This window comes from Desmodus rotundus, chromosome 2 (assembly GCF_022682495.2).
Source record: "Desmodus rotundus isolate HL8 chromosome 2, HLdesRot8A.1, whole genome shotgun sequence".
NCBI classification, from domain to species: Eukaryota; Metazoa; Chordata; class Mammalia; order Chiroptera; family Phyllostomidae; genus Desmodus; species Desmodus rotundus.
Genome location: NC_071388.1, coordinates 97,712,061 through 97,732,074, shown reverse-complemented (window position 1 = coordinate 97,732,074; position 20,014 = coordinate 97,712,061). Strand labels below are relative to the sequence as shown.

At 38.6% G+C, this 20,014-nt stretch overlaps 1 protein-coding gene across 2 annotated transcripts; it reads left to right on the top strand.

Moving 5' to 3' along the window:
* Window positions 1–261: 261 nt before the first annotated feature.
* LRRC58 (leucine rich repeat containing 58) lies at window positions 262–19,133 on the top strand. 2 transcript variants are annotated; one of them, XM_045185842.2, is made up of 5 exons: window positions 262–892; window positions 9,314–9,442; window positions 10,110–10,387; window positions 13,096–13,347; window positions 13,558–19,133. In XM_045185842.2, the coding sequence occupies exons 1-4, from the start codon at window positions 384–386 to the stop codon at window positions 13,302–13,304; spliced, it is 1,125 nt and encodes a 374-aa protein (XP_045041777.1). In that variant the 5' UTR covers window positions 262–383; the 3' UTR covers window positions 13,305–13,347; window positions 13,558–19,133. The 2 variants fall into 2 exon arrangements, with proteins under 2 accessions (XP_045041777.1, XP_024433757.1); XM_024577989.3 differs by having other exon boundaries at window positions 13,096–19,133.
* Window positions 19,134–20,014: the final 881 nt, after the last annotated feature.

Genomic DNA, 20,014 nt, shown 5'->3' with positions numbered 1-20,014 from the left:
TGCCTGATAACTAAACAGCCCTCTGTCTATTTACCCAGGTGGCCTTAGACTAAAGGAACAGGTCACCGGATAGGGGCTTTATAAACAGCGGCTGCCAAACCCGAAGGGCTACAGCGAGCTCAGAGAACCACGCAACAGCCAGGAGGCTTCTGCCCCGCCCAGCGCCGCAATTCCGCGCTGCATCCCGGGAGACCGAGCCCCGCCCCAAAGCCCCGCCCCCCTGCACCGCCCTATGTCGCGTGACTCAGCAAGGGCGCCGGAGGTTAGCGCCAGCCTTGGCCACTTCCGACACCACCCTCGCTTTAGGTTCCGGGCCGCGGAGGAGTTCTTGGCCTTTGGTGCGCGCGCGGCGCTCTCTGGCTCCCCGGGCCGCGCGTCCCGGGATGGAAGGGATGCAGGATTCCGGACCGGCAGTGACCACGACAGGGGAGGCCGAACTGAACTTGTCCCGCCTCAGCGTGTCCCCCGAGACGCTGGAGTCGGAGTTGGAGTCTCGGGGCGACGGGCGGCGCGGAGCGCGGGAGGCGCTGCTGCGGCTGCTGCTGCCGTACAACCGTCTGGTGTCGCTGCCGCGGGCTCTGGGCAGGGGCTTCTCGCACCTCCAGCTGTTGGACGTGAGCGGCAACGCGTTGACCGCGCTCGGGCCGGAGCTGCTCGCTCTGCGCGGCCTACGCACGCTGCTGGCTAAGAACAACCGGCTCGGCGGGCCCTGCGCGCTTCCCAAGGGTCTGGCCCAGTCGCCTCTCTCTCGCAGCCTTCAAGTGCTCAACCTCAGCGGGAACTGCTTCCAAGTGGTGCCCCCCTCGGTGCTGGAGCTGCGTGCGCTGCAGACCCTCTGCCTGGGCGGCAACCAGCTGCAGACCATCCCGGCTGAGATCGAGAACTTGCGGAGGTGAGCGGGTCCCCGCCAGAAAGGAGGGAGCCCCTGGGCGCCAGGCCTGGCCTTCGCACCGTTTAGTTGGCATAAAACTGTCTCCTTCCGGGCTTTCCCTTTAACTTTTTGGCGTTGAGTACTACCCAGCCAGCTCAGCGAATCTATTAAGATAGTGTGTGTGACCGCGTTTGGTGTGTCGTATTTCCTCTGTGCATAGAAGATTCATCCTTACCTTAGATATTAGCAACCTCAGCATATGATTTTTTTTCTTTTCTCTTTAAGTAGAGAACTTTTACTTTTTCCTTTAGAGGACGCACTTTACAGCTTCTCTTTGACGTACCCAAATTGCCAGCATCACTGCTCTTGCACTTTGGGGCCATTATTTAGTAAAATAAATGTTACTTGAACATGATAAGCATTGTGATACTATGACAGTTGATCTGATAACTGGGATGGCCACTAGGATTTCATCACACTACTCAGAACGGTGTATAATTTAAAATGTATGAATTGTTTATTTCTGGAATTTTCCACTTAATATTTTCAGACCACAGTTGACCACAGGTAACTGAAACTGGGGGAAACAAAAACTGCAAATAAAAGGGAACTACTGTATTTGTGGAATTCAGTGAGCCATGCTTTTTGCCAGCACCTGTGGGCACTCACTAAATACGTGTTCAGTGGGTGCAGTGCCTCTGTGCGTATCCTTCTGCTTTTGCCTGGAATGCTGCCTCTACCTGGCAAATTCCTATTCACCTTTAAAAACCAATCTTGGGAGTGATCTTTTTCTTTCATTACTGTGTCCTGGGGACACCTAAATTATTACCTATAGTACACTTCCTCATGTCACCATTGCATTTATCATATTGATTATAATTCCTTGTTTACAGGTCTGCCTCACCTACTAGATTATTTGGTTAATGTACATTGAATTAAATGGAAAGAAGAAGCAGAGACACAGGTAGCAAAAGTCCCCTAAATGTCCTGTGCAGGAGAGTGAAAAATAGAGCAGAGCAAGTGTACTGTCCGAAGTGAAAAAAGGTATCGTCTGTAAAATGAAGTTTTCGCAGCGTTTATTGAATTTTCTGAGATAACAGAATGTTAGAGCCGGGAGGGACCACACAGTTAATTATAGCAGCGGTCCCCAACCGTTTTGGCACCAGGGACTGGTTTTTTCATGGACAGGAGGCAGAGCTTAGGAGAGCTTTGCTGGAGGTCCGGTTCCGGACAGGCCATGGGCAGGTCCATAGCCCAGGGATTGGGGCCACAATTATAGTGAAAAGAACATTGGCCTGAGAATAAGAACTCTTGGTGCCCCAGCCTTAGGTAAGACACTTAACATGCTCTGACTACAGCCTCCTAATCTGTAAAACAAGGCATTTGGAGAAGATGTCTCTTCATTTACTCCACTCATTAGCAGATATTTGACCTACCGTGTAAACAGTGCTGGGGGTACAGTGGTGAACATGGTCCTGCCCTCATGGAGCTAACACAGCATGAGAGACATTAACCTCATTTAATTGTAGTTATTATAAGTTTTGTGAAGATATACAGAGTGTCTTGAAATGAAATAACAGAGGGGCCTGCCTTAGTTTGGTTCTTGAGCAAGTAACATTTGAATTGAGTTTTTGTAAGAATGAACTAGGAGAGGGTGGTGTGGGATTAGTCCAAGTAGAAGGAACAACACAGGTGAAAACCCAGAGGCAAGAAGGACTGAAGGTCAAAATTTTGAAGGGAGGACATTCTAGTAGAGCATAGTGAGAAAGTGGCCAAGAGGGAAAGTGACAAATATATTTGCACCAGATTTCAGGCCATGTCAGATCTTAAAGGCCCTAATAAAGTTTAATTTTTATGTTAAGTACACAAGGAGTTTTAAGCACCTCTCTCGTTGCTATGTAAGGGTGGAGTGGAGAGAGGGTGGACAGATGAGATTTTGAGGGCTGGTTAGAAGGAGACTATTGTAGTAAAATTAGAGATGATGTTAGTTTATACCAGGACAATGCTAGGAGAGAGAAATAGAAGGGTTTAAGAGAAATTTAGATGCACAATTGACAAGCCTTGGTTTGTTCTGATTTTGGTGTTACATAATTCCAACCTTCTCATTTGAATTTTCTCAATATACTAAGAAATACCCAGGGCAGGTATTATTTACATCATATAAGGAAAAGGGTAGGCAAAAATTCCTTTTATTGCTTACTTAAAATGAGGTATATAGGTGCTTTAAATATGCTTTTCAATTCTGACCATGACTCTGTGAGATGAGAAGAAACTGAAGCTCTGAGATGTTAGGTCATAAAAGCACAAAGTCAGTGAGTGGTGGAATTGGATTTGAGCTCTGGGATCTCTGACTCCAAACCCATGGATTTTGCACAGTGACAGAGCAGGGCAAGAACCTAATTCTTCTGACTTTTCTTCTGTTGCATATAGGATCAGGAGGGTTGGTCAAAGCCACTACCTGGTTGACCTGCTTTACTGGGCTAATAACTGTGTGGGATCTTTTATGTCATTTTTTAGTTGTGTGCGCCATTTCTCTTTACTGATTAAGAGTCATAAAGATTTAGGCCATGCTCCAAATATAAAGTCATGGAGTATAGGCGTAGAGGGTCATGTAATAGAAATTTACACTTAGAAATAGAAACAGCCTAAGCAATGGCCTGATTTACCCTCTTCTTTTTACAGATGAGGAAACTGTGATTTAGTTATTGGTGACTTGCTTGAGGCCAGATAGTAACAGTGAGATAAATGTGATTCAGCCTGGAAAGGCTGCTTCCTACTCACTGAAACAATGCATTAAAGTTTCAAAAATGTAGAGATGGAGATGCAGTCGCTTAAACCCTTAGGTGGCTTCCCCTAACACCATCTTCGCTTAGAATGGACTCCATTGACCTCATATGTAACCCTGATGTATATCGTCTGCTATGCCATGTTGTTTTATAAACCAGATCAGGTGTTTTTGGATGTTAGGAAGATACCTACCCTCTTTAGCAGCAATTTTTAAAAAATTGCAGAGTATATAATCCGGGTAAAGGTCCCCTTTCTCCTCAGTCTTAATTCAGGAAGGAATAACAAATACACACAATTGGCTTAATTGGTGTCATTAACCTCTTCAGATTAGCAGTGTCTTCTGGTATGTTTTCTGTACTTTGTTAATCCTTTTCCCTAGTGGCAAAATCTTTTTTCTTTTTTAAATGAAGTGTAATGAATAAGTAGGTGCTGAAAATTTATTTTTATGATAAACTTCATTCCCTTGGAGTACCGTGTTTTTGGACTATAAGACGTACCCCCCTAAATTTGGGAGGAGTCTTACAGTCCTCCCAAATGGGGAGGACTATAATACTCCCCATTTATTGGGGGGTACGTCTTATAGTCCCAATGTAGCTTACCTGACTCCCTGGGGGGAGGGCGTCAGTGGAGCCAAGTCACAGCAGACAGGACTGGGGCGGTGCTGCGGGCCCTGGGCTGGCAGAAGGGGGTGTCCGGGCGGTGGGAAGCAGGGGAGGAAGGAGCGGAGTCCCCGCTGCAGCATACTGTAGTGCTCAGGAGAAGGGAACAGGCGGTGCAGGCACGGTAGGAGAAGAAAGCCTGCGGTGCCCCTGTATGCCTCTATCACGTGACTGGTGTGTCCCACATTAACACAGGCAAATTCCACTGCAGGGTCACCTGTCAGTGTGGCCCTGCAGGTGTTACAAAACTACAACTCCCATCATGCTCAGACAGGTTGGGATGATGGGAGCTGTGATTTGGCAACAGCTGCAGAGCCACACAGGTTGTGCAAAACTGCTGTCCCCATACAAGAGTGTTGAGTGTTGCACAAGCTGTGGCCCTCCAGCAGCAGATCCCCCCATAACAGTGTGTCATCCACTGATGTTCTCAGCTACAGCGCCCCCATAACTATGGGGACACAGTGCCGATATTTCTGTCATTACCGTATTTTGTTGTAGAAAGATATAATAGCATACTGTAGTCTCCTGCTCAATCTCCCGTATTGTGGAAAGATGTTGAAGCAGAAAAGGATTTCTGCTTTAAAGGATGTTATTAAGTATTTTATCACATTTTTTGCTTCAAAATTTTTTTCCTATTTCCTCCTCTAAAACCTAGGTGTGTCTTATGGTCTGGTGCATCTTATAGTCCGAAAAATACGGTAAATTAGTCTCAGCGAGAGCCGTGAGGTTGTGGATGTAGATACTTACCATCAAACTAGGAGGTTTTTCATCAACAAGTAGGTGTAATATCTGTTTGGTAATATATGGAGAAACTTATTTTTTTTCATAATGTTGAAAAACTAGGTGTAATTAGTATTTGACCTGTTTCCTATGATCTCTTATCTTATTCTTCTCAATTAGTTCAGACTTAATAACTTACCACTCAGTGGTTATTTAAAAAAATGAAAGCTTCAGGACTGTTTGGCACCAGGATTCTAGACATTTGGAGGGTAGGTTTGAGCACAAGTGAGTTTCATTTGCTACCATTTCTCACAATATTTTCTGTTCAAGTAATGCCTTCCTTTTTCTGTTCACGACCCTTCTCTCACTGTGTGCTTGGTGTAGTTTTAGAAATTGAAGGTAAGAGGACTGTGTCAAAAACAAAAGCTAAATAAATGTTCCTGCTCTGGGATATTTTGAAGCTGACATGCAATAAACAAATCGGTATCTTACAAAGGAAGTGATTGGGTCAGATGATAAATAGAATGTGTTAAAGTCTAAATAAAAACTTTCTGTCCCATTTAGAGTCACACACTGAGTTTTTCTCTGGCTCTCAACTTCTTTTCTTTAACTTCTTTTATTGCCTTAGTTTTGGACAAGTATCAAGAGATGATTCCTCCATCTGTACTTCTACTTTTGAACATATACTGTTCTTTAAAGCCTGTGGTGAATGATGGTATTTGAAAATGATTCAATACTGGGATGCTATCTCAAGAAAATTACTTTCTTTATTCACAAATGTATGGTTCTTATGATAGATATGGTATATCCGTCATAAAAGTTGATTGGCACTCAAGGACCCTTAGTGTATTTTTTTTTTCCAGTGGGTCATTGGCCTTTGCGAGAGAAAAGCCACCCACTTCAGTATCCCTAAGGATTCAGAGAAGTGGAATACTTTTCAAGAAACAAATTTAAGATTGGTCTGTTAATGATTAACAAAAAGGAAAAAGAATTCTATAAATTTTGTTAGTGATTTTTCTATATTCTGTATTTGTCACACTGAAAGAACTGATTAACAGAGGTACAATGCTGACAAACCCAAGAACTTTTAAATACTACAGTTTTGCTTAAAATCAACAATAGTTTCTTTTCGCCCTACATAAAAGCGTGTTTGGGAACAGTAGAGTGTACTTTAGAAACTTAATTTCCACAAATCATTTAAAGGCTTCAAGTCCCTAGAACTTTGGGAATTATTTGAGTTTCAAAGTGAGAAGTAATCCTGAAAGTGTAAATTTAATATGCTAGTTGTGTAATCTGATTAATGACACCTATCAGTTGCAAAAGAGAATTGATATAACTTCGAAAGTATGGATTTAGTTATACTTTAGAACATTAGTTCCTTCTCTGCCAAGTCACGGGAACTACTAAGGCTTTGCATCCTTTGTCTGTTCACCCGAAAGTATTGAAAGAAAGACATTGAGTAGTAACTGACCACCAGATACTAATTTCTCTAGGTTCTTGACTTAAACAAATAGAAAACACAATATTTAAATTTTCTCTCAGACTCACTTTCCCCTTTCTTCTTCAGTAGACTGTAATACAGGTTGTTACCTAACTGTTGAATCCTGTATAAAAAGGACTTCCGAGTTTGCAATTTTTTTTTTCCAGGTAGTTGTCTCTTTTTCCAGGGTAGGTTCTGTTTTGGGGGCTCTGAATATTCTATTCTGTTCTGCTCTATTCTATTCTAGTAGTTCTCATCATTGAAAAATAGAGATTTCTAAATAACTTAGCATTCACTTACACTATTTTGTTAGGATCAAAAACTCCTGCCTAGGAAGTTTTTCACCACTGCTTAAAACACTTATGTGTAGGAGAATTCAGTCTTGTATACAATTGATTTTTTTAATCCTCACCTGAGGATATATTTTTTATTGATTTTAGAAAGAGAGGAAGGGAAAGAGAGAGGGTGTGAGGGATAAACATTGATTGGTTGCCTCCTGTACATACCCCAATGGGGGACTGTACCATCAACCTAGGTATGTGCCCTGAGCGGGAATTGAACCCACAACCTTTTGGTGCACAGGATGATGCTCCAACCAACTGATCCATCTGGTCAGGGCCAGACAGTTGATTTTTTTATACAAGGCAATATTTGAAAGACAAAAAAGTAACATTGGAAGTTGTCTGCTTTTACTAAGCCTTATAAATCTAAAAAATTTACAAAATCAGAAATAGAAAAGGAATATCATTAATATATTTTTTAAATGACAGAACTTCAAATTCCGTTTGGCTTTTGAATACCACACATCAATGAAGGCAAGATTTTGAAGTACAGATAAGAAATTCAACAAAGGGAAGAAATTATTCCCAGAAAATATATATAATAAGGCAATCTATAAAGGACTTTAAAATAAGTATGTTTCCTAACTTCAGGAAGGTAAAGGAGGGTATTTCATCAATGAAATAAGTTAAAAAATTGACAATTATGAAAACTCCAATTAGAATTCCTAGAAATGAAAAAATGTACTTACAACCTCAATAGGCTGAATGATAGATTGTAGCACAAAAAGAAAGAAAGGGAAAGTATGAAATATGTTAAGAGACATGGAGAATTGATTCTGAAGTTCCACTGCTGTTTGCTAGGAATTCTAGAAAAGAGACTAGAGAGCATGCAGAAAAGGCAATGTTTACAAACAGTAGCTGAGATTTTTCCACAATTAAAAGGAGTGCTTTAAACTGATAATCTTGGCACATGATAAAACTTAAGAACAATAAGGTTAAATAAAGAAAATAGATCCTAAAATCTCCTAATAATACTAAAAACCAAATTACCTACAAAGGAGCAATAGTAATACTGGCTGAAATACGATGATGGATCAGTATCTTCCTAGTGCCAAGGACAAGTAAATGTCAATGTAGAATTTAATGCGCAGCCAAGCTATTTATTACTAAGAGTGGGACTGGGGGAGTAAAGATGTCAGAGATGAGGGACTCAAAGACTACTGACTTCGGTGGGCCCTTGCTGGAAGAACTTCCGAGGGTTGTACTTGAGTAACACTCCAGCACAGCAGCTTTCAACCTTTTTCAACTCATGGCACACATAAACTAATTATTAAAATTGTGTAACATCAAAAATAGATTTTTTACCAATCTGACTAAAAAAAAGTAGGTGTAATTTTGATTTATTCACACCAGTTGGCTATTGTTGTATTGCCTGTTGTTTTTTTTTTTATTGAACAACCTTAAGTGAAAATAGGTCAGTTTCTAGAAGGATGACTTGGCTTTTGTGTGGAAAACAGCTGCCGAAGTGAGAGAGGAGGCTGACGGGAAGAGTGCGCGCAGGAAGAGCAGACTGGAACCTATTGTAGCAGTCCAGACGTGAAATGGTAGAGGTGTGCTTGGGACATCTTTTCTGTCTCGTTACTTTTAAATGTATTGGGGTATTTCTATTTTAAGTGTAACTCTTGTGAAGAGCTCACCCAACTTGATAAAATTCAAAATCCTTACCAAGGTCTGACGGAGCCTCTGAACTGGGTTTCCTGGGCTCCCTCTCTGACCTGCGTGACCAGCACTGTCCGTCTCTGCCTCTCTGATCTGCCCACGCTGGCTGTGTTCCTCTTTTACAACACAAGCATTTTTCCATCTCGGATTTGTAGTCAGTCATTTCATTCAGATCGCCGTGCAAATGTCATCTCCTACAGGAGACCTTTTATGACCACCCTGTTTAGAATATGACTTTCATTACCACCCGGTGACCTCTCAATTCTTTATAGCACTTAAAGGTATGTGGCAAAATATATACAAATTCATTGATTTATTGTTTGTTTCTCTCTGGAATGTAAGGTCAAGTACTCAGCCTTACTTCCACTATATTTTCTAGAATGGTGCATGGTATGTGTCTGGTTCATATTTGTTGGCTAGGCACTTTACATGATATATAATAATAATATTCCATTTTAAAGAAGAGGAAACTGGAGCATAATCAGATTAAGTACCTGGCCCAAATTCTTATACTGGTAAGTGCTAGAGCTGGGATTAAATGAAATAAATACTAACAAAAATAAAATCAGTAGGTAATATTGATAATATTGTCTTGATATTGGTGTGCCTCGTCTGCTTACCTATAATATAAGCTCCCTGAAGATTGCATTATTCCTCTAGAGACTGGATAGCACCAAGCAAATCCTAAGTAAAACATTTGCTGAATGAATAGATGAAATGTGTTCATTGTAATAAAGGCAATGGGGTATCTTATCTAGCTTTGGTTTGTTTACTTTTTGTTCATTTTTCTTTGCAGTTTAGAGTGTTTATATCTTGGAGGAAACTTCATCAAAGAAATCCCACCAGAATTAGCAAATCTGCCTTCTCTGACTTACTTGGTATTATGTGACAACAAAATCCAAAGTGTGCCTCCTCAGCTTTCACAGTGAGTAGTTCAGGCGGTTGATGGGTACGTAGAGATGCATGCTTAGGGGTTATTGTTTTCCACTCACCCACAGGTTTTACATGTAGGAAAATACTAGGTGTTCTCAAGGTAAACGATACTTGAGAATTGTAGTTCTGAGATTTGCTGTGAATGAAGTTGCTTATTTTTAATGTTACTTTTAAATGCTCTGGTTTATTCCTCACAATACTTGTTTAGCCTGTTTTCTATAATCAAAAACAGAGTATTCATTTGGCAGAGATTTCCCAGCTTTTATGGGAATTTGTTGATTTTATATTTGATAGGAAGCATTCCTGTCCTAATGAGATAATGTGAAGGATCTTGATTCCTGTTGCATTTGGAATCTTTCCTTTTTTGGTTATCTGAATGAGAAGACTTCCTTCCCTCCAAAATCTTTAAATCTAGCATTTATAGTTCAACTCCTACATCAGAATACTCAGTATTCTAAACACTCTGAGATTCCATGAGCAAAAACCCTTCGTGGCATTTACAAATCTGCACTCTGATCTAGTTTCAGTACTTTTTAATTTTTCTTGCACTGACCTTAATGTTAATTGCTCATTCTTACAGGGAAATCAAGTTCTTCACTTAACTTTCTTGGTAGTAATCTTGCTTACGGCCATTGGTTTTTGTACTGCATTCATTCTAGGTTGCATTCACTTCGTTCCCTCAGTCTTCACAATAACTTGCTGACATACCTGCCTCGAGAGATCCTCAACCTTATTCATTTGGAAGAATTGAGTTTGCGAGGAAATCCCTTGGTTGTTCGTTTTGTTAGAGATTTAACCTATGACCCTCCAAGTCTCCTGGAATTAGCTGCACGGACCATTAAAATTCGAAATATTTCCTACACTCCCTGTGATCTTCCTGGGAATCTTCTTAGATACTTGAGTTTAGCCAGCAATTGCCCAAACCCAAAGTGTGGAGGTAAGTTAATTTAGTGTCCTTATTTCCCATTCATTTAGCTGTTGTTAACGTTGATGGTCTAAGTGTTGTTTTTATTAGTTGTCTTCTTTCCGTGAAAGGCAGTTAGTCTCTGTTTCTGTTTCCCTCATCCTTTCACGAGAAACTAAGACATTTCACCTTTTCTGGACTTTCCTTTTTTTTCTTTTTATAGTACTTTATGATTCATACACAAGGAAAACACCCAGAAAGTCTTCTCCTGTCTTGGAGCTGTTACAAGATTTATAAAATGAGAGGAGACAGAAAAGAAGCATAACAGTCCTAATTGCTTAAAAAGAATCTCTAAAATATTTGGCTACCTTTCATATTTTTTTTTGAGGAACACACCATTCTTAGTGTCAGGTACCTTTATAGAGTGTGATTCAAGATACATGAGATTGGGCAGAAGGGGTGCTGGTTTCAGCATGTACCCTGGAATTTTATATTCTTTTAAATCCATGGTTCAGAATTTCTTCAATTTAGAGCACTTAGAGAGAATTAAACCAATGATATATATAAGGCAAAGTGAAATAGGTAGGAATTCAGTGTACTATTGGAATCAAAGGAGGGAAAGAATACAATGAATGAGATCTGGAAAAGAGAGATGATTCTTGACGTGTGAGTTAGATTTTGATAGGGTAAGATTGTGAATAAGAAACTTTTTTAGATGGAAAGAATATAATTGGAGACGAGACAGGATGGGGCAGAATGTTGCATAAGTAATAATTAGGCTCAAATACACAGAGGAGGAATAAGAGAAAAGACTATAGATACATTGAGACCAGGTTATGAAGGGCCTGCAGTGCCAGGAGCTATGGGTGGGAGTTGGTGATGACAGCAGATTATTTTATTTTGGCTCCCTCATAAAAGACTACTTCTAAAAATGTCCAGTTTGCTGGGCGTACAGAAAGGTTTCTACTGTTGGATAAGTGCAGGTGCTGAGGAAGCATTGTATAGTGATGATCAGATTTTTCCTGGAAGTCCCATCATGTCTTGAAACTGTTACAAGGTTTAAAAAGGAGAAAATGGTTTAAGTTCCTCAAAAGATGTCAAAAGAGAAAAAAGACACTTTGGTTTAAACAAGACAATACTTTGGGCCCTCTCTGGCCACTTACTGTTACAAGCAGAGGTTGCTGTGCTGTGCTAAATCAGAGGTGCTTAATTAAGCTCTCTGGTGCTGTTTCCTAAGATGGCTTTAGCAGCGGCAAGGGGCAGCATTCACACCCTCACACCCGCCTTCCGGCTTATTGGTCTGTATCTACTCCCTTTAAATCTGTCCTGTTCTGGAAATGGGCCTCTAAGAATTCTCTTCTCAGTTGTTTCTGAATTACTTCTTCAGTATACTCATGTGTTATTTATCTTAGGAACAAAAATACATTTAAAATTAATAGTTTAAATTTGAGATACTATATAAAATGAACCACTGACGTTTTTTTCCCTCAGACTCATTACTTATTGAACTCAAAACAAAAGTAATTTTATATTTTGTGAGATGTTTTCTTTGTATAGTCTGAGATCTGATAAATGACCACATAATATACTATTTTAGTCCATGATAACTTTAATACTTTATTGTGTAACTTCTGCCTGTTTTCAGGAATTTAACACATTTTGAGGGGTGTCATAAAAATACTAATTGACCAGTTTATCGAGTTTGTCTACTTTCCTAAATTGTTTAATATTCCTTGAATTTCCTTTTTAAAATTATGAGTTATACTTACTATAGTATCAAAAATTTAAAAATTAATGGGGAAGTATTAGGAAAAAATAAATAGAAATTATTACTTCTCTGCTTGGGGCTCATCTTTCTGTTTCGGTCCTTTATGTGACACACACAGAGCACTTGGTGCCACAGGAAACTTAGGTGAGGTAGAGAGGTTGAGATTCCTCCCTTGAGAGATGATAGGGCCCAGAGTCCTAGATACTCCCACGTGCTGCAGTCTTCGTGCCGGCCCGGTTAGAGATGTGCAGTTTCCTTCCTTAATGAGCAGCTGGAACCCTGAATGTACCAACCCCTGCTTTCCTCTCAGCTCTAACTGTATTTTTACTTAACTAAAGGGCCACAGTTCAGGATCACCGTAGAATCAAAATTAGGAATGAAAAGAGCTGAATACTAGTTTCAGTCTACCTAACAGTATATAATTGTGTGAAAATCATGTGAGGCCATTAGTGAAACAGTTGTGAAATCTGTAAATTTACAACCTGTGGAAATACGAGGTAACATTATGGTTTTTTTCATTTTGCTTTTCAGTACATAAGAACGGGTACCAAAAATTGTCTCCTTTCTGCAAATTTTGAAGATCTTTGGGCTTTTTAAAATTTCTTGACTGTAGACTAGTACCAAAGAGTGGCTTGACTGAGGGAGGAAGGGCACTTGAGGTGTCCTATAATCTCTCTCAGGCACTATCCGCCAAATTACCCAGAGAAAACAAGCTAAATAAATAAAGTGTCCTTTTAATACCAGCTCCCTTTAAGATAAATATCTTGGCCTTCTCTTGCTGCCAAATTGGCATCCCTATGAGCTTCTAGTGTTTCTGTAAACAGCCACAGAAACATGTACTGGTTCTGCTTAAGATTCACAAAGGAGAAGACTGTACTTGACTTATTTTTCAGAATGGTAGAGAAATGGTTGAAAAAGAAACTGTGGCTCTTTGCTTTGCAATGATTACCTTATACTTATTTCTCCTCTCCAGGGGTCTATTTTGACTGCTGTGTCAGACAAATAAAATTTGTGGACTTCTGTGGGAAGTACCGCCTCCCCTTGATGCACTACCTGTGTTCGCCGGCTTGCTCTTCCCCTTGCAGCTCCACCTCTCACAGCTCCACATCCCAGAGCGACTCTGACTCGGAGGATGAAGCTAGTGTTGCTGCACGCAGAATGCAGAAAGTTCTTCTTGGTTGAACGGAGTGCGGGGTGGTGTGAAACACTAAAAGACTGAGAGAAGGTAGTTAGAAAAGAAAATAGACTTTGAAGTTAAAGAAACATTATCTTCATTTTGAATGTTCATGAAAGAATCATAGATGATGTAAAAGACTTTGTTTTATCTGTCTGTTCAGTGGGAATAAGACCAGGTCCATCTTAGGATTCTTTGAATATAATTTAACTCTGAAGGCAGTTTCAAATTTGGCTGATTATTTGCAACTTTCACTCACAGCGGACAAGAACCTTCTGAAGAGCAGTGCTGTGATAACCCATGAGCGGTGTAACGTGTGACAGTTGCGATGAAGAAGGAAATGATCGAAGCTGTAATTGTTACCAAAGTTGTCCTTGGGTATAGGTTGAACACTACGCGGTAATAGGATTAACCCTCCTTCCAGGTGTGGCCCCTACATCTACATTACAGAGCTCTTCAGATAAGCTCACAGACCTGAACCTTTCTGACCTAGTAACTGGTAATGTAGGGTATATAACTTTATGTTTTATGTGTGATTTTAAAACTCTTCAGTTCTCCTTTATTTTATGATTGCTGTTACCCTTAGGTAATCCAGCAGTGACTGCTCTAGTGCCTTAAAGCCTAGCTAGGATCTAAAAGTTTATTCAAGAAATGATGCCAGAGCAGCCTGCAGCCGGCCATGCTATGCAGAACACTTTGAAATGTGCTTCAACAGAACTAGGTAAACAGCTGTATATCTGACATCTGAGGCATGGCCACCTTAACTTCATTTTTTGCTCAAACATGAAGTAATCCCCTAGCAAATCATTGTTACACTGAATGGGAGGCCATAGTCCTGATCAATCTGTTGATCATAAGAGAATAATAGTGTTTGATTGAAAAATTGGTCAGATTTCTTTTGATGGGAAAGAGATATAAGCTAGGAAAGCTTCTTTATATCTTGCATTAAAGGAGTGGGAAAATGACTTAAAAATTTGAACAGTCGGATATGACTCCATTGCCTGTGTGTACTGAACTGTAACTTTCTGTACATTTTAAAAAACACTAGAAAAACATTACAACAAACTAAATAAAATTTGGGGCAGTGGTCATTGTGTTTGTACATAATAGAACAATTTTCAAAACCAGTTTAACCATGGAATATTTTTGGAAAATAATGTATGGATAACACAAAAAAATTATAAAATAATCCTTACAGTATAGCAGAAAAATGGTTTCCCAGATTACTTGCTATTAGAAATTACATTCTTATTAGTTGAATATGCAATAAGAATTGAATAATGGTCTAATTACAAGTTGATATTAAAAAATAAAATCACAGCACATAACTAGCAATCCTTAGATCATTAACCTATTACAACATGACGGTTTGTTGGTAAATGTTACCTACACAGAAGTAAGCAGGTCAGAGGTGCATTAGAACAGTAACTGATCTCCATTCTCACTTGCTGGCATTCATAAATGGGCACATCATTTCTCCAAGGCAGATTGTTTTACAGTAATATGTATGTGTATTAGGTTTATGTCATATATATTATTTTATCTTAGAAGAAAATATACTGTAGGATAGATAGTTTAGGGTTCGTTTGTTTATTGTATGTTAATTCATGAAACATGGGAGTTTCATGACTGCAGTTGTGAAACGCTGCTACAGGGTAAATCCCTTCCCCTTGTTACAACGTAGTAAGATTCATTTTTCCTTTTCAGAAATTTTCTCTGTGTATAGAACTAATTTAGTATATTTCTACTGTCTAGCAGAGTAGTACATGGGTGATTGTATCTTACAGTGGAGGTAATAAAAAGTCTTTGTTTACTTCTCCATTTGAGCCACAGCAACCTACATAGTACAGACTTATCACAGGTAAAGATGACTTAGGTAGTGCCTAAGTGGAAAGCTCAGAATGTTTTGTTAGTGACTTAGTTTAGATACACAAAATATCTTTATAGAAAATAAATAGTCATAGTAAAATACTCAAATTAATGGAGCAAATTTTTCTGGCTTAAATGCCTCAGTTTACTTTCGAATTCATTACCAGCTTGACCTAACAGCTTGGGTAATCTTCTGAGAGTTAGTCTCTGTAAAATAAATGGGTCGGTATATAAATACGGTATTGGACTTTACATACCTCTTTCTAGCTTCCCAGAAAGAAGATACACCGATTGAGCTTTTGCAGATGTAAGTAGGTCTAACCAGAAACAGTATCTACCTTTGCTCTATGATGTACATGTAAACCATAGTATAAAACAAAATATCTTTCCACAAAATGTGTGCTATGGTTCTCTATATGTACATTGGAAAACCTAAGATCAGTGTTCAGCTGTCTTTGGTGACTTTTACTGAAATCTACAGTATAGCTGTTAGTTTTACCTTTTTTTTTTTTTTTTTTAAATTTTTGGCAAGAGCTTTAACCTTTTAACCTTTTACAAGAGCTGCTAATAATTTGTAAGATTTTCCTCGTTTTTCCCTCCCCTACCTTTCCTTTTTTCATAACTGGTGACTGCAGAAATTAAACCAGAAGGTGGAAACCAGATATTTAGCTCCCGAATCATATAGCTGACTACATATATAAAATGATAGGTCATATCTCTTTAGTTGTTAAGTCACATATTTGTGTTTAAACTATAGTTAATAAGCTTTCTGTATTTTTTGAGATGTATAGATTCTGTACTAATTTTCATAATGAAATAAGTTTTTTTTTTAATCTTCACTGGGGCAATTTTAATGACCAAAATTTATATGTATAAAACTACTAAACCAAAGCAATTACTGTGTTTGGAATGAAATTCTTCAGTGCTATTATTTAAAACTGAAATACATTGAATATTCTTAGCAATTCTTATTCCTAGAGTCCAGTTCTCAGTGTCACCAAACTGAGCCGTGAAATAGTCCTAGGATTTCAGGAAATGGGAAGATTAGCTAATACAAAATTTTGCTTTCATGGCTCTAGAGAATGGCCGATCTAAGGATGAGCTAGTCAGGAGTTCTCAGTATTCCCTGTATTTTGAGTAGAAGAGGTAGCCCTGAGGGTTACTATTCATATTTTATGTCTCCGGAATTACCTCTTATTCTAAAATTCTCGATACTTAGAACTTTTAAGTTATAAAATTTAAAAGAAAAGACTTGCATTGTAAATTGTGTCTCAAATTTGAGAAATTTTTATATTGATGTAAATAAAAGTTAAAGGCAATTCACACGAGTGCAGTGTGATACACAGTCCCACCAAACATTGTAAATATCAGATTTAAACAAATGAAGAGGAAGAAAGGGCTCATTGCTGGAGTGTGAGATGAAAGAAGTCTTTAAAAGCAACAAAGGGCAGGCAAGTAGAAGTCACCGGGGGTATCCCTGAGCAAAGAAATGTCTTTAATAGTGAAATATTTTAAAATTAAGTGGCCCACTGACTACCATCTGAAAAAGCCTTTCTCATTAATTTCTTTAGTTTCTGCTATTGGGATATTATCTACAACCCTCTATAGTGAAGGGCCAGCAAATAATAGGATTTTCTTATAACCAACCTTGCTCTTTCCAAAGGGAGAAAGTAATACCTCATTAACCTGGAATTTATGTTACAGTCTTGGTTAATGTTTACCTGTTCACTAGGTAAAAAAAAAATAAATGAAACATAAATACTGCAAATAATTTTTAAGGCATTTTATTTAAAAAGTTATTCTAAATAAGGGACCATTTGTAGGCAACATTATATTGTATATAAAATTAGTTATGCTGCATTTATTTAGAAATATCTAATTTTTAACTAAAAGACACCTTCTTATCCAAAGTAGAGATTTTATTATAGCAGTATAGCAGTCCGAACTAGTGAGCTGGGCATTTAACAGCAGTAAAGGCTATTGTATAGGTTTTCAGGCAGCGCGATCTGCAATACATAATTCTGATTTCTTTTGTATAGAAAAGAAGTACTTTCACTGTCTCTATATTAAGCACTATAGTCTGTAACATTAATGTGATAAATTTAATAGCATCCAATTTTGTATTTCCATTATAGTCATGATTATTTTAAAGGTAGCATTGCCTTCAGTTGTGCTCAGAAAAAAATGTGCCTTAAATCCTCCACTCTATACCCAAAGTTGGGGGAACTCTGTCATTTAGTAAGTTCTTTGTGACAGTCTTGTCACCCTTTGCATTTGACTTGAGCGAGAAAAACTGATTCTAAGGGATTTCTTTCGCTAAAATGGGGCCTGATGTCTGCATCTAGGGCTCCTGGAAAGGGAGTCCTAATGAGGCATACTCTCAGAAGGTCAAAGCCATAAGGATAGAGTACCCTGAAATAAATCAGTGGAAAGGTTTGTTCTCTTGTATATTATTTTATAAGGAAACTATCTGCTTCCACTAAGGGGTGATAGCAGTTCCTAACCAACTTCATAATAGTAACATCATATAAAGATATTATTGCCATGAGGCCTAGCATATTTTTTGGGTGGCTTCTCTAATACTAGGTTGGGGGGGTATGTTTTAATATTTTTACATGTAAATATCTTCATTCTTTTTCTCTCTCCTTGGTCCATATTTACCATGTATGATGTCGAGCAGAGTGTCATTTTCACCCAGAGCCACATCAGCCTCGAGGTTGCCTTCAAAGGGCTGAATGTAATTTTAGGGCTGTGTACAGGTAACTGCTCCTTAACAGTTAAGCCAGAGCTTGGTGCTGCCACCAGGTGGAAGCCTGGTGGAGGGGCGGATTCGGCCCTCAGGCCTTGTTTTTGCCACCTGTGACGTAGAGAATTAACAGTTCACTAGCAACAGACATTGCACATTGAATATTTACAGGGTAGTATTGATTTGGGTGCTACTAGACTTATCTAGAATTGATCTGTCTCAATTTATCACAAGAGACTATTCAACTTTGTAAATAGTAATATTAAGATGTATTTACTTTAATGAAGGTTTTTGTTTGTTTTTTGTTTTTTTAATACCTTCATACCAGAAAGCCATGGTTCCTGAAGAGACTCTGAATTCAGCAGAACTTATTTCTTCCTTTGGCTGTGGACAAATTGGATAAAATTGTTTTATACTAAATTCTAGTCAGGGGGAGAAACTAGAATAAAATTGGCCTTTCTGTTGCTGGTACTACAAAAACTACTAAATTGGTCAGTACTTCTGTCTGTTACTGATGTTTTAAGAGAATCCTTTCACTAATGGGAATGGTTGACATTGTATTATTGGTAAGGAATATTAAACTCAGTGATCACTTTACAGCAATTGTGGAGAGACCTGTGTGCCTATAATTGGTGTTTGTTGCATTTCTGAACCCACTTTGTATTCATGAGAAACAAAAATATAATGGGAGGAATATTTTAAATCATCAGTGTTTTAACTTTTTATAAAGTTTGGGGCTTTAAAGTATCAACAAAAGATGTTGGAAATATATGTACTGTAGTCAAATTACATTTAATCTGATTTTCAAATTTTCTGTATTTGAATCTTGTGAGTTAGAAGTATTTATATAGGTATATATATATTTTAAAATAGTAACGATAAACGTAATTCAGCAACAATTCAATAATTAAATTTTATTTTCAGGACAAGATACAGTTTATTGCATCAAATTTATATTACCTTGTAATGGTAAATGCGCTAGAAATAATATTTAATCCACTTCAACTCTATACATATCATCTTTATTCTCCCAGGACACATGAAAAAATGTGATATTACATTAGCTAACCTTCTGTGTGCATTTTGCCATATCAAACACTGTGCCGTATTGTATTAAGAGTGTCTTACTGGAATTTGATTCTGTACTCTGGAAGAGTAATCATATTTTAGTTTTAACTGATGAACATTTATGTTTTTATAAACTAAAATCCTTACAATGTTAGTATTTGCCTGATTACTTGCTATATCATTGCTCATCTGTTTATTGAACTGTCTCAGTACCCGAATGCATACATTAAGTATATAGTAACATTTACTGTCTGTGCTAGATGCAAGGGATAAAAGATGAGTTAGACCAGATCCCTTTCTACTAGAGTTCCTTCTGCTTCCACAGTCTTAACAGATAGACGGATGCATGCTCCAGTAAGAAATTGGTGAGGTCATTTTGCTAACTAAGGTCAGTTATTTCTTGCATTTTGTTTCAAATTTGCTGAGCTGAAAAAACTCAACACTTCCCTGATTAGGATATAGGAAAGTTTCTTAGTGAAGGTAGGCTTAGAAATTTAAGGGCACAAGAGAAGAAAAACATTGTGCGTAACTGATTTCTTTGGTTTCCTGAGGATTAAACTGTGCCCTAATCTGCCCAGTTGGGGGTGTTCTCTTTAGAACAAATATCAGCAGAAAATTTTCTTCTTTAGTGGGGTGTCTAATTCTATAGAACCAAACAGAAAGCCACATTTTTCAGGGACTGTGTGAGACTTGGGTATGTTCCATCACATCAGTCACTGCCAGCTTTAGGAGAAATCCCATCAGCACTCCCTAGAACGTCAGAGCCAGGAGAAACTTGAAAGATCTATAATTGACTCACTCATTTGCGAGATAAAAAAGTTAAGCCCAGGGAGACTTCTCCAAAATTTCACATGGCTGAATCTTGAATCCAGGTGTCTGGATTCCCATTTCAATACTGTTTCCATGATAATATGCCCCTTTATTTACTTACTACTCTACCTGTGACAGGAAATCAGTGACAGCATTGGCACTGCATTGTAATAGGTCAGCTGCCTGCACTACATCTCGGCGTGTTCAAATTTTAGGTCAGTTGGG

Excerpts from the sequence above, each read along its gene's own strand:
- LRRC58 (XM_045185842.2), top strand. The coding sequence starts at position 384 with ATGGAAGGGATGCAGGATTCCGGACCGGCAGTGACCACGACAGGGGAG. Across the intron at positions 893-9,313 it reads GAGATCGAGAACTTGCGGAG|TTTAGAGTGTTTATATCTTG; the intron begins GTGAGCGGGTCC and ends TTTTCTTTGCAG. Across the intron at positions 10,388-13,095 it reads CCCAAACCCAAAGTGTGGAG|GGGTCTATTTTGACTGCTGT; the intron begins GTAAGTTAATTT and ends TCTCCTCTCCAG.